Source organism: Diadema setosum, chromosome 5 (genome assembly GCF_964275005.1).
Source record: "Diadema setosum chromosome 5, eeDiaSeto1, whole genome shotgun sequence".
Taxonomy (NCBI): Eukaryota; Metazoa; Echinodermata; class Echinoidea; order Diadematoida; family Diadematidae; genus Diadema; species Diadema setosum.
The window spans coordinates 2,484,283-2,499,636 of NC_092689.1; the positions used below are offsets into that span (position 1 = coordinate 2,484,283).

General features: G+C 38.2%; 1 protein-coding gene across 1 annotated transcript in view; it reads left to right on the top strand.

Annotated features, from left to right (window-relative positions):
- LOC140228511 (peroxisomal carnitine O-octanoyltransferase-like) overlaps positions 1-15,354 on the top strand; it is a 58,643-nt gene that overhangs the window by 35,785 nt on the left and 7,504 nt on the right. Inside the window, exons 7-11 of the mRNA XM_072308742.1 lie at positions 198-302; positions 1,366-1,449; positions 3,184-3,297; positions 4,626-4,756; positions 12,712-12,835. Coding sequence (XP_072164843.1) covers positions 198-302; positions 1,366-1,449; positions 3,184-3,297; positions 4,626-4,756; positions 12,712-12,835 — 558 coding nt within the window. The remainder of the gene's footprint in view (positions 1-197; positions 303-1,365; positions 1,450-3,183; positions 3,298-4,625; positions 4,757-12,711; positions 12,836-15,354) is intronic.

Consider the following 15,354-nt stretch of genomic DNA (forward strand, 5'->3'; position numbering starts at 1 on the left):
GTAGGGCAATTTGTCACTCAGTTACAATGGAAACTATATGGTCACGACGTATTGGAAGTGTTAACTGGAATATATTTCAATTTTTGAACAAAGAAATTTCAGCAGCATTATAACCCTGGCTGAGTGATGAATGCAGGAAAATTCGCATGAGAAATGCCTGACCAATTTTCATTTTATTCTTGTCTATGTTTCCCCAGTTATTCCAGACTGCTATGAGTGGCCACAATGCACACAATCACTGGCTGGACAAGAGTTACCTCATGATCGTCAACAAGAATGGAACACTGTCCTGCATATGTGATGTAAGGAATAATGATAATCGGAAAATAACTTAGTTTGTTAATCATTACTAATACTGTATAGTTGAACTGAATTAAAGAATGTGTGATTTATGAATACCCAGCACACCTTGGCATTATAACATCAGAAATCATAAAGAAATGAGAAGACAAGTCATCAGAATCATAAGAGAGCTTCAAACGACTCAACTGGCTCCTCTAGTGCTTGTTACAAAACATATTCAAGCAAAATGAGAATAAAAAAAAGGGTACACTGTATTTAGAATGAGGATTGATTCAACTTTTCAAAGCATTCTTGTGATGCAATTTAAAGTTAATGCAAGTTCCATGTACAGATGAGAGTATACAGATGACAGTGATTGTTTACATTTTTTAGGCTATGTGGTTTTAAAAATCAAAAATAGTAAACTTAATTGACTGTAAGTATAAGACCTTCATAGCACTTGCATCCTTTTACCTTTTAAATGTGTATGTGGTAAAGTGCTTAGTCTCATAAACTGTATTAGAATGTGTTGATTTGCATGAACTTGTGTAGTGCTTTCAAAGTCTGTGTGCTGTTAAAGATATTGTACATTTTAAAGCTGAAAAACTCGACATTTACAGTCTGACATAAATTGGGGAATCTTATATGGTTTCCTAATGCAAGGTTGTATGAGATATTTGTATGTCTGTGTGTGTGTGTGTGTGTGTGTGTGTGTGCTTAGAAAAACTGCAAAATTCACAATTTCCCAGTCAATTTATGATCCCAAACTTTTCAGTTACATAAGTAGAAGAAGAATTGCTCTTTCAGAAAAAAAACTAATGATTGACTATGTTGACCCATTTCACTTAGTTTGAGTTCTCATGTAAAATTGGGGCATGCGACTTTTTGTTGGTTTTGTGATGCAATGTCACATGATGTCACAAGATATTAACAACCACTTTCCCATATATTATATGCATATTATGTATATGCATCATTTGTGGATACAAGTATAATTATGTAAATTTACATGGGAAAGTGGTTGTTCTTTGTAATTACTAACAGTCAGACCTCTTTACAAGCCTCATGTTGTATGTTTTACAGCATGCTCCTTTTGATGCAATGGTCTGCGTAGACATGACTCACTGGGGTTATAGGAGGATGGTGAAAGATGGAGGAACTTGGCCGGTAAGTCAGGAGTACTGCTGACTCGTGAGTGAGTGTTCTCACTCGCTCTCTCTTTCATTGTCTCTTTACTTGTATCTTTACTTGTTATCCCAATGTTTATAACATTGTGACATTATAACAACTACTTTTCCACCTTTTTATGATGTTACCCAAATATTAGACCAACATTTATATTTCAACACTTGTTGTACCAACGCTATAACAACTACTTTCCAGCTTGTTCTGATGTTATCCAAACATTAGAGCAACATTATTACAACCAGTTATGCACCTTTGCTATCATGGTGGAAAAGTGGTTGATATAACACTGATCTGATGTTGGAACGATGTCAACAGGAATAAGAAATGGGTAGTTTGCTAAACATTGTACCAAAATTGGTCCAACATATCTCTCTTTCACTTTTGAGCCAATGTTGGCGTGATGGCCAAAAAGATGTTTGGCCATCAATGGGTGATTTCAAGTTTGGTGCTAGTGCTAGTGCTATCTCAGCACTAGCACCGGCGATAAAACCAAACTTGAAATTACGTCGGTGTTGGGAGTTGACCTCAAAATTATGACGTATTTCCGGTAGTTGGTGCTGGATGGTGTTGGTGTTGAATGTTGTCAGCTGAACCGCGTTCCGCTGTTTGTGTTAGCGATTTACGTGCTTTTTCCCCATTGACTAACACTAGCCCCTAGGGATTATCATTTTCTTCATTTCAAGTTCGATGCTGGTGTTAGCGTTGCTGTGCGAGACCCGTATTCACTTCCATAATAGATGCACGTTTTACGTGCAAAGTCTATGCTAATGCAGTGATTGCCCACATAACATACATGAACACTCCAGACATGGCTATATAAATCTGAGCCTGGTAGCAAAATTAAGATAGTTGTATTTTGGGGAATGGATGAAATTTGTGGCATTTTAATCCGTCTTCCTTACTATATGTCTTAAACTAAGCAGTTTTGGCTACATCTTTAATATTTGACTGTAATCACGCGCCATCACTTTTTTCGTTGCGCAATTCCCACGGAGCTCGCGGTGCTGTGATTCCAACACCTAGTGCTGGTGATCGATAATTTTGGTCGGCATTCCCTCGTTAATCTGACCGTCGATGTTGGAGCTCGATTTAAGGCTGTTATTTGGTGGCTAGCACTAGCACTAGCACCGAACTTGAAATCACCCACTGTCATGTTTCTGATGTTGCTTCATGGTAGTATTGTTATCTGGATTTGCATCAATTCCTTGCAACTGTGTGCAGCATCGGAAATAGCAAGTAAAATACTGTAAAATTGGATATTTTCGCGCAATTAATTTTTCGCACTTGGGTCATGTAAGAAGAGTTTCGCATGTTTTTAATTCCCCGGAATCAAGACATTAAGTACTGGAACATATGGCACGAAAATATATTTGTGTGCTTTTATTTTTGCTGTAGCCTCTGGTTTCGTGAAATGCATGAAAATTTCAACACCTCGAAAATTTCCACTTTTACAGTACTGTCCTTTCCATATTTGCTATTGAAACAAGGTGCCAAATTGATCACTGAACGGCTGCACCGAGTCTGAAAATCAGCTTATTAAAAGAAGAAATAGCCTACAAAGTTACTGTGGGACGTGGTTCTTGTTGTTATTATTCCTGTCATATTGCTCTCACTTTTCCATGGACAGTGTAGTATGACATCATGAATACTTACAGTGATATGCTTGTATTGAATGGTAGTGAAATGGTGAAATTGAAACTGACATTTTTCTAGGATCCCAGTTCTGAGGTGAGGGACGACCTACCACATCCAGAGGAGCTGATATTCACCACAGATGCAGCGGTGAATGAAGCCATAGACACGGCTCAGAGGGTTCACCACAAACTTGTAAGTTGTAACTGTGTCTGCCACACGGGGCTAACAAGTTCAGAAACACAAAGAGATTTAAGACACTAGTCATCACATTATGTTCTACAGTATGTCCCCCCCCCCCCCAAAAAAAAAAAATGAATAAATAAATTACAGTTGGATTTTTTGCATTAATAACTTCCAATATGATTAAACTGTCCGACTGCTATTTCAGTGTAAAAAAATATAACATCTTACCTATATTTTGCAAAAACAAACAAACGATTCAGTTTGGTTAAGGGGTCACAGAGAAATGTAAATTGTTGTAGAGCATGTCATGGGTCTGATTCTTTCAAGTTTAGCACTGGGATGCTCTTGGAACTGCATATTAATGTGTGAACACGATGGACAGAACTTGGAGGTAGAGGGTTCTCGGAGCCCCCAACCCCCCCCCCCCCCCCTGCCTCTCATGACATTCCGCGTGGTGTGTTTTCATCGCAAAAAGCCATCGCCGCAGTGTTTCATGACTTTTTTCTGTCAAGTTTCCTACGTCTTTTGACACCAAATTTGCAACCCCCGGGCACGCAGTTTCAAAGTTAGCATGAGTGCATGTCAGACCAAAAAATGCTCAAAAACGTGAATTCATGTACAATTTTAATGCAAATTGTGCTTACAGTCAAATTTGATAAAAGCATGATCATCTTTTAGTTTATCGTTTAAGATCAATTAATAGCATATTTTCATGCTAGCAACAATGTCGCGGACAAATTTCATCAAAAAAAAACAAAAAAACATAGAAATACATAAGAAAACAATAAAATACTTTTAAATTTTTTTTACTTACATTTGCTAAGGACAGTAGGAAGAATATTTGAACAAAAAATGTGCCTGTTTGGAGCTTTATTTATAGATTTATAGCTAATAGAGATTTATAGCAAGTAGTCTGATTTTATGCATAAATTAGCATAATTTAGCATATAAGTGATAATTTTTTTGAAAAATCAACTTTACATCTTTTTGTAGATTACGTCACAGGCATTGTGTGTGTCAATTTTCATCGTGATCGCGCAATTGACGGCCGAGATCTGAAGGGAGGCCTGGGAGGCCCCCCTTCAGCTCTATCATCTACCTAAATAACCCATCCTAATTAGGGTTGAATAGTTCTAAATGCTGTCTTTTGTCGAATCAATTTATTAACACCTGTGATAGAGCACATATCTTCTCAGCGGCACAGGGGATAGGTACAATTGTACAAAGGAAAGATTCTTGTTTCTCCTTCTCTAACACCTTACTTGCATCATGAAAGGATCATTAATTTGAAATCAAGTCATTCACCACATGTTTCTTCAAATGCACTGGACATGCAGGTAGACGACGTTGAAATTTTGACAAGTTTCTATGCGAGCTTTGGCAAGAAGTGGTGCAAGCAGTTTCGCCTCCACCCAGACATTGTATGCCAGCTGGCGATCCAGCTTGCCTACTACAGGATGTATGGAAGGTAAGCACAAACTCATCTCTCTTCAAGCTGTGTGCTTTGTAATTTTAACATTTGTATGACCTCTTTTCTACTGAATCAGAGTTGCCTCATGTGACAACAGTGGATGTATGCCACTCAAGTTTCCAATATACAGTGTGTCTCTAAAAAAAGTAAACCCAACTTCAACGGCAAATTTTCAGAAAACTATCAAATATTTACATATTATTTTTTCATGGTTAGATAGTCCAATAAGTCCTCTGTCCAATGATACCACGTAGGTTATGTAACTCTCATGCATGACTGAGCATGATTCAACTTAGTGAATGGGTGTGAAATCATCACTGTGGCAAATTCCGTGATCAGCATACTTTCTCACATTGTACCAGATGGCTCTTTTTGTTGGAGGCTGCCTGTCGGGGAACTGCACCCGAAAAGCCTCTTGAACTTCCACGAAACTTCTTGTTTCCTGGTATCGAGTTACCAGGAACACTCCCTGCTCAATTGTCAACTGTACCATGTTTGGAAAGCATGTGAAGTGTGCCTGTGTCAAGAACAACCTTTGCTGAAGTTGTTATGCAGTCATAGGCCTAACATGTGACAAAAATTTAACTTCAAATATGCCCTGAATGCATGACAATAGCAAGAAATAACTTGCCACAGTGATAATTTCACACCCATTCACTAAGTTGAATCATGCTCAGTCATGCATGAGAGTTACATAACCTACGTGGTATCATTGGATAGAGGACTTATTGGACTATCTAACCATGAAAAAATAATGTGCAAAATATTCTATAGTTTTCTGAAAATTTGCTGTTGAAGTTGGGTTTACTTTTTTTAGAGACACACTGTAGAAAGGTCTTTTAAAAAATGAGATGAAGTAGATATTGATAGCTTGTTAGTAAGTTAATCGGGAAAGTCACTATTGTCAGTGCATCGATAATAAAAAGACTGAATGAAAACTTACTGCTTAAAGTTTGATCTTTGTTTTCTGCAGATGTCTGTGGAAGAGACTATTGAAGAGCTCGCTCTTGTGCATGTGCTTAATTTTAGAGTGCAAATGTTGCAAACTGAGAGCCACTAGCCCTTGGATAAGGCCTCCACTGCTTTGAATGTAGACTAAGCGTGCCTACTTGAGATGGTGTTTGCAACAGACAGTCTGGGCCTCTGGATGTGATCAATGTGATGATTGTTGTTGTTGTTGTTGTTGTTGTTGCTGTTGCTGTTGCTGTTGCTGTTGCTGTTGCTGTTGCTGTTGCTGTTGTTGTTGTTGTTGTTGTTGTTGTTGTTGTTGTTGTGTCCTTTCAAGTCACATAATCACTACTGCTTTAGTGAAAGTTTGACCTCTGCTGTCAATTGGCTTGTTGTGAAACTTTTGCAAAGTTATCTCTCTCACTCATCCTGCTTGGGCAAGTATTACGCATTTAGTGTGCAGTCAATGTTACCACCACTGGGCTCAAGCCGAATGTGACATATACTGGTCGAGTCAATTCCAGCTATCTGTAGGGTTTCTCTCAATGTCTGTATATCACGTGGTTTCTGATGTCAAATGAGCAGTGCTGTTACCCATCTTTTTAAAGGCTTCATGCAACGGAGGTATTCCCTGAGCTATTCAAAAACATATATGGTGCGTTTATCTCAAATTTTTTGAGGCATTCTCAGGTGATACAGTTGTACATAAACAAAACTACCGTGTCTTCAAACGCATTTAGAAACGCCGATTTGAAACGTCATTTAAAGGACAGTTTTAAATGCATTTGAGACCACTATCGCCTTTCTGCGAGTAGATAAAGGCAATGCCATTTTGAAACACGTTTATATATCAGAGCTGTCATGCTAGACTTCCAGTATACGCGCCGCCGTTGGTCACAAAAAAGCTCACACCTCAGATGACCTCAACCTACGGGTTGCAAAGTGTAAAGCAGCTCAGCAGTAACAACACTCTAATCACGATTATGTGATGTTTAGATATATGCAACACCCTGAGAATCGGGTTTCAAACCATGTGTGTGAGCACCATTTGAAAGGCATTTTGACCCCACGATACCCATTTGTACATGAAAACCTAACCCGTCTTCTCCCACGTTGGTGGGAAAACCAAACTGTATTCACGTCAATGCAATGAGCAGGATCTCATACACAAAAATAATGTGCATTTAATGTAGGCTTATCTTAGCAAATCACAAACGTGATATAGTACTTTTGATATTTCCCTAGCGAAATAGCAGGACTCTGACGGGACAAGGATTTTCATAGTAGAAAAAAGGAATGTTTTGTTGCTTCCAATGCTGTCCACCAATCACAGGACAAGAAATAATTTGTGAGGGATATAATACAGTCAATGCACCATTGTCAGATGTCTATAAACACCACCTGATTGCAGGTTTCTGATTTCAGCCCACACATGTTATTAAGATAAGCTACACAGTTGCCGTGTTATCTATCAGTAAAACCAGGGAGGTATGCCAATTTCTGTTATCTGCACAGAAAGATTTCAGATCTAACCCAGCTATCTGTGTTTAAAGGTATACCTGATGCTTGAGCTGAATGTACTTCTTCTTGAGTCCACCTACATTGTACCACCTGTGTGAGAGGTGGCACCCCAGCCCTCTGAACTTGGCATCTGTGCGTAATTCCAAGTGAACGTTCTGTCTCACTCCACAGCTAAATGACATATGGACATGCTCTGTCCACCATATCAATTGATTTTGTGCCTCAAAGGAAAGAGTCATGAGTCTATCAAAATACCCATGTGCTATCTTAAGTGCCTGTACCTTGTCTCTCTCTAGATATGTATATCTATAATGGAATGGACCATACTCCACTGCAGGAAAAGTTGCAACTACTTCCCCTGTAACCTTAGCAACCTTAGGAATGGAAGGATTGGTATCAGACAAGAGGAAGGTGCAAACTCCATCAAAGCATGGACCTAGTAGGTCCATGATCAAAGTCATCTTGCTTTTCCAGTGGCAATGTAATATGCTTCAATCTAGTATCCAAATAAAACCTGAGAAACTTTAGGTCTTGTCCTGGGCATAGGATTGACTTCTCTAGGTGAAATGAGAACCCCAACTCTGTTTAATAATAGATAGGTGATGGCTGAAACAGCCCTTTGCGTAGCTTCCTGTGATCTCACAATTGTGAAAAAGTAACTTCAAGATATCCCATAACTGCATAGCATGCCCTTCTGTCCGAAGCTGGGCAAATGCTGGCTTGAGTATTTTTATAAATAGTCTAGGAGCAGGGCTGAGACCATTAGGAAGAGCCTTGTATTGGTACAATTTACCATGCCAATAAAAAATGCAAGTACTTTCTCGATGATGGTCGGATGGGAACTGAAAAGTATGCAATTTGCAAATCAGTCAATGTGATGTAGCAGTTTGGAATTAGCAGTGACAAATGCTGTGTTTATACTGTCCATTTTGAAATGCTGGAAAAGGATGCCTTTATCGCGTCCAGAAAGATCAAGGATAACTCGTAGGGAACCATTCTTTTGGGGTCTTGTAAATATATTGAAGATGAATTCGCTATTCTCATACTCATAATGTTCAATGACATTCTGTGATAAGAGATTTAAAATCTCTTCTTTCTGCCCGTTAAAGAAAAATTGCTTTAATAGAAAGATTAGAGTTTCTTGTATCAATAGATCTGTTTTCTTTCTGTATGAAAATTGTGTGTATTGCAGTATTATTTGCCTTTTCTCCTATGTAGTGTGCACTTGTTTTATTGTAAAACTCGTATAAAGATGTACACAGCGATCAAGGTAGAACTCAGTAGATATCTGATTTTGCTGACATTTCCCGGCATCATGTGTGCAGATTTTCCATTGATGCAATTATAGAGATTTGCCCATTTCCTGGCGAAAAGGTTGCACATTTCCCTGCATTTGTACAAATCCCGGCGTTTGTACGTGTACATTTCACGGCTCCACAGTCCCTCATCCTCAAGCCACGGAGTGTGTCGACCTCCCAAGAAATGGTCAAGGCACCGATAGTAGTCACAACTCTTTCATCTTCCATAAACCGCATCCTAGTTCTTCCATATTCATTGATTTGGCCAGAAACAACACCCTGACTATCAAGACCTATAACAGGACAATGGCCCTGACCCTCTAATACAAGAAACTTTGACAAAGCAAGAATATACGTATATTAAACATCTAACTTTGGGTAGGAAAAGGGATCATCGAAGGACAAGGTTGTTATCCTCGAGTTCTCTCCATCGTCCGGATCATTTGTACTATAAAAAAAGTGACTTCACATAAAATCCCAGAACTGCTGGTGTGACAGTGTACTCTAACATGAAGTGGTTGCAGCAAAGATCCTGGGTGGCCCAAGCACCACACAATATGTGACTGTGCTTCACAAAACCAACAAAAAGTTGAATGCCCTGATTTTATATGAGGACTCAAAATAGATGAAACAGGTCAACCTAATCAATCTTGAGTTTTTCATATTTTCTTTAAGAGCAATTCTTCTTCCACATTATACTCAAGTTTAGAATCATAAAACAAAAATTTGTAGAATAGAATGAAAAGGAATGTATTCTTTTCATAGAAAAAGGCCCTTTTTCATTTCTTTGAAACCCCTTACACAATCTTGACTTTCAACTCGTAATAACTTTTGTTGGTTCTGTGGTGCACGGTCACATATGTCTGATTTATTGGGGCTAAAGGGTTTTGGATTGCCAAACTGTCAGCATTGTTTTGTAGATAAGTACTCTAATTGTTTTTCTAGATAAGTAATCTTACTGTTGTCTGCTCACAGCCAAGTCTAGTCTAGGTCATTCCAAGTCCCACCTGTCTTTCCTCCTGTTCAGACGCAAGCCAGATTATACCAAAAATCGATTATGAAGAAACGACGTATAAAGAATCATTGTATGGCCGACAGACCTTCAGATGCTAATTTTGACCGTTCTTGGAAAACATCATGTAGATGTGCAGTTTCTCACTGCGCATGCTGTTATGGTTAGGAGTGACAGGTGTGGGGTCACCTTTCATGCACGCTGCCATTAAGCCCCGCCCAGTTATACCGTTCTATGGTCGCCTTATGTTCAGACACACAATGGACACAATGGAATGCTCATTCACTATCTAGTTCTAGTTCTAGTTCTAGTTCTAGTGCGAAACGATGCTCAGACCGTCATTTCGCTATACGTTGTTTCGTTGGTGTTCAGACATATAAATTTATCATATACCGTTCTAGTATAAATGTTTTTGCGTCTGAACACCCTGTAAGTCTGTCTGTTGCTTCTCATCCTTTCCCTCCAGCATCTGACCTAATTCTAGATCTGGGTTCTTACCACTTGTTGGCTTAAAGTTAAAGTCTGTATGTGACAGCCAACATTAGAATTCCTCTCTAGCCTTGATTGAGAGGCACATCACCCTATCAAAGTGATACTTGTATTCTTGATTGTTCTAGTTCCCGGTACAAGAGAGACCATTCTGAGCTTCTTGGAAAGATGCCACATTGTTCCGATGACTCCAGCCACTTGCCTGATTAAAGCTCACCTGAGCCAAAGGCTCAAGACAGCTTTTTGGGTAAACAAATGGCAGATGGCACAAAACTGAAGAACAGTACTTTTTTTTTGCACAGTCAATATAACAAATTGTCATGTCTAATTCAATGCTGTTGTATTTTTGTCTCAACGTCTGAAAATGCTATTGTGGGGAAATTACAAGACAAATACCAGTAATAGCATTTCAAATCTTCTAGATGAACCATTTTATATGTGCCCTCCCAAAATGGTTATCAGCATCTAAATGAAGAGTTCCCTGTTCTTTTCTTTCAACGCCTTTTGTCATTCGTACAGTGAAACCCCGTTAAAACGAGGTCCATGGGACCGGCGATATTACCTCGTTATAACCGGAACCTCGTTATAACCGTACGCATCAAAAACAAAGAAAAACATAAGCATGACATCGGAATATACCCATCAATGAGAGAAACTTAAGAACATCCTTTGCGTTGTTATTACACAATTATGGATCATTATTATTGAGATAATAAAAGGAAATTATTTGTGAATTAGACGAAAAAGTAGGGCTTGAAATGAGATAATTCTCTATTGTAATTCTTTTTTGTTAATGTTTCCTAACACCAGCGCGAATAGAGTAGAATAAAGGCGTTGTTTACCATAACTTGCGAGGCATTTTTACGCTGTTGGTGCCCAGTGGGAATGCGATGATTTCATGAATCATTTCGGCTGTAATCTTGTACAATATATGATCGTTGCGCTCGAAGGGATTAAAAATGCGTTCTTTATTTTCTTCCGTAAATCTCTTCGCGTTTTGTACATCCGTTCTTGAAAAATATGCGACAGGATTGAATGTGGAAGGTTACGTTGTGATCCTTTTTACGCAAGTCTGTACCTCATAGACCATTCTGAAAGAAAGAAAAATCTTCATTGTGAAATGCAGTGTTAAAATTGTGATAATGAACAAACCCAGATCTATTCAAACTAATAAATACGTTTGTTTCTTTTTCTGATTTAGGTTAACATGCATTATTCAACTATTTTTTACGCTACTGTCACCTGGCGAGATCGCGATAATTTCAGAGTAACATTCATGCGTTGTTTACCGTTATCTTGAGAGGTATTTTATGCTGTTGGAGCCCAGCGGGAATTCGATAATTTCATGAATCATTTTGACTATAATTTTATACAATGTATGATCGTTGCATCCGACGGGATTAAAAATGTGTTCCTTATTTTCTTTCGAAAATCTCTTCGCGTTTTGTACATCCTTGAACTGTTTAATGCGTTTGTTTCTTTTTCCGAACACCGATTAAGTAGGTTAACATGCGTTATTCAACTATTTTTACGCTACTGTCACCCGGCGATATCGCGATGGTTTCATTAATTATTTTGGCTTAAATCATACACACTCATATTTACATTATCATATGTTAAATGATAATGAACAAATCCAGATCTATTCAAATTAATAAATGCGCTTGTTTCTTTTTCCGAACACCGATTAAGTAGGTTAACATGCGTTATTCAACTATTTTTACGCTACTGTCACCCGGCGATATCGCGATGGTTTCATTAATTATTTCGGCTTAAATCATACACACTCATATTTACATTATCATATGTTAAATGATAATGAACAAATCCAGATCTATTCAAATTAATAAATGCGTTTGTTTCTTTTTCTGAACACCGATTAAGGAGGTTAACATGCGTTATTCAACTATTTTTACGCTACTGTCACCCAACGGGATCGCGATTATTTCATTAATTATTTCGGCTTTAATCATCCACACTCATATTTGCTAGCGGCAGCAAAAGAACTGGAAGTCGGAACTAAAAATGGAAAGGATATAATAATGAGTTGCACACGCATTCCAATTGTCCATTTTTGGCCACAAGTGTCGCTACATGAAAAGTTTTTGAATGCGTTATCTTTTTCTTTTTTTTTTCTTGTTGCGGTGTGGTCTGCCCTAATATCACGCACGCGTAATTTGCGGAAAAGAAAATCGAATGATTATGTTTAATGATTTAGTAGGAACATCGGAAGGCATTCCTGTGTCTTATCGCGTGATTTAGAAGAAAACATGGAAGGAACGGTTTTCTCTGCAAAAGGGAAAAAGACGTGGATAGCGTGAATTCGGTTTTCAGTGTTTCGTTTGTCACGTGTTTGAAAGCGGCAATTTAGTCAAGAAATGGAACCTCGTTATATCCGATCAAATTGCTTATGTTTTTCTTTATCATGATGCACCGAAATTGTCCTCGTTATAACCGGAATCTCGTTATAACCGAACTCGTTATAACCGATTCGTTCTGCCATAGGTTTACACGCAAAGGAAAACGGGACCGACGCGATCACCTCGTTATAAGCGGTTCCTCGTTATAACCGAACTTGTTATAACGGGGTTTCACTGTACCAGAATTTTATCTTCCTTGCTGTGTTCTCCCTTCCCAATCCCACCCACTCTCCTCTTTTCTCTCAAACCGTGAACCACACACAGATCAGTGGCCACCTACGAGACGGCAACCACCCGCCAGTTTTACCACGGCCGCACAGAGACTTGCCGATCGTGCACCCCAGAGGCCCTCGCCTGGTGCAAGTCAATGGTGGACTCCGATGCCACTGTAAGTTTTCTTACTATTTAAGTGAAGCTGTTTTGCACTTTGGTTGCCTATGCTCTGCTACTATCTGTCAGTGAATAGATGAGCCATCCTAATCCCCATTGTTTGGCATTGGCCGCCTTCTACTGATATCCTCTCACACAAGAGTGGATTTTATTTAAGTCCCTACAGTACATCAGGCATTTCAGGAAGGATTAGCCTTATATGCCAATGAATGGCATGGCCAAGTCACAGCAAAGTGCTAAAGGTACAGTGCAGGTTAAGTACAGTTCTAAATTATCAAAGAATCTATTATTTTTTCACATCACCATTAAAAAAAAAAAAAAAAAAACTTGTGCATATACGTAGGTAATATAATGACAACTATCATTGAAATATCAGAATTTCAAGTTCGACAGGTGCATGACAAGATTACACGGACATAACTATCATGCTTATTTCTCTTTCTTATATAAACATTAAATACATGTAGGGTTCAAGACTTTTGACACATTTTGCATGATAAAGTAAAAGAAGAATGTTACACACACGATTGAAGCTTTCAAATTGAAGTAATACTAAATTAAAACAATTGTAGTATATAAGCTATGTGGCTCCATCAAGTGTAGTCTTAATCAAAACATAAAATTAATTTACTGAAGTTCTCTGTTAAGGAAAAATCTTGGAAATGTTGTAATGAGATACATAATGTTTGTTTGATAGATACTTTATTTTCTGCAAATCAATATACATAACTTACATAATCATGAACATTTAGGAAATAATACAAAGTAAATGTAACACAGAGTCGTTTGACTTGCATAAACAACGATATAAAAGGAAATTAATGATATAATATACATTATGCATGTCTATGCAGCAGGGATTACAATAACAATTGTAGTTAAGAAACGATTATGCAGAGGGCCGCCATTATAAGCATTGCTTAATGTTCTTAACACCGTGAAATTAATGATAGGATTTGTTAGTCATGTTAATTGAGCAATCATGTCAGTGAAAATTATTATATTCAGTATGAAAATGAAAAAAAAAAAAAGATTGAGCGACATTGAGCTGCATTGAGCAATCATGTTAGTCTAAATAATTATCATTACATGTACATGAAACAGAGTTTCATACTTTCAATCGACATATTAATCTTTATGACATAGTACAAGAAAACTGATTTCTACACACGGTTGAAGCTTACATAATATAATGATACGAAATCAAAATAGTTCTAGCATATACGCTTTGTAGTCTTCATCAAGTGTAGTCTTCACCAATACATGAAATTAATCGTCTGAAGATCTATTAAGGTCAAAAACCTTCGAAAAGCCACTGATGAACTTCATGAAAAAGTTGTCTTGCTTCTTTTGGTACCAATAAATGAACTCTACGAAATATGACACGTAGTGTTTCTTCGTTCTGCTATACGATGGCAGAGAAGTCTTCAGGTATAGCCAATGGGATTCAATGGTATTGGTGTGAAATCCTTCATCATTTTTGAACTCCACGGAATGGTTCACTCACTGATGAGTGTATCCATGTTTTGCCAAATTTGAATATGCCTTCCAACAGTCTGACACAATTATTGTTCCTTCCTGGATATGTTCCTTGATGAGAGGAAGCAGCGTCGCGTCACATCGGTCTTCTACAGCACAGACAAACTCTTTCTGGAATCTTGCTCGATTCCTCCAAAAACCCATTGTCCTTCGACAATGTGACCGACGTTTTGTTTCTGCTTGCCAGCTTTGGTCTCGTCAATTTCAACGACCTTTCCGGGTCCACCAATCATCGACTTCTGACTTAAAAGTACATCCAAACATACCTCTCGGCAAAACATATCCCAGTCCACTGATGTGTGGTCTGATATGCGAAGCTGTGTCCTTATTGCAGATTGTTTCATCCACATACTCCACCGGTACATGTATTTCAAGACTTCTTCGATACTCATATTTGTGAAAGAAAACCAAGAGTTATGACGGAGGGATATTTCCTTCTGATGGCGGTTTTTCCCCTTCATGACTCGACAAACCCACATATATCCATCGAACCTGTCAGTTGTCTGGAGTAACTTTATGGGAGAACCACATGAGGGACAATTTCTCTCCTTGGTTTAGTAGTTTCTGTTCATATAACCACTCGAGGGTTACATGCTTATCCCATAAGATGTTTATCACTAGTTCATCAAGGTCTTGTAAGAAGAACTTGTTGTTCCACGGTGATAACTACGGTGCCATGTCGAAATCTCTGTGCTTTTGTCCTTAATATTGCCAAAATTAACACCAACTTGAAACCCATGACTACTTCTCAAACAGTAATGGCTCATTATGCAAGGGAAGAACAACCAACAGCGTTGAATCAAAGGAAGAGCTAGTATAAAGAGATATTTTGAATAAATTAACGAAGACCTCCGGACGATTTTCAGATTTTTACATGTGAACAACTATAGATAAGGAATACTGAGGACAGAGTTTCAGAATTTATGGTAATTGGGATGAAAAATAATATTTTCAGAATTTATAACAGATTGCAATGAA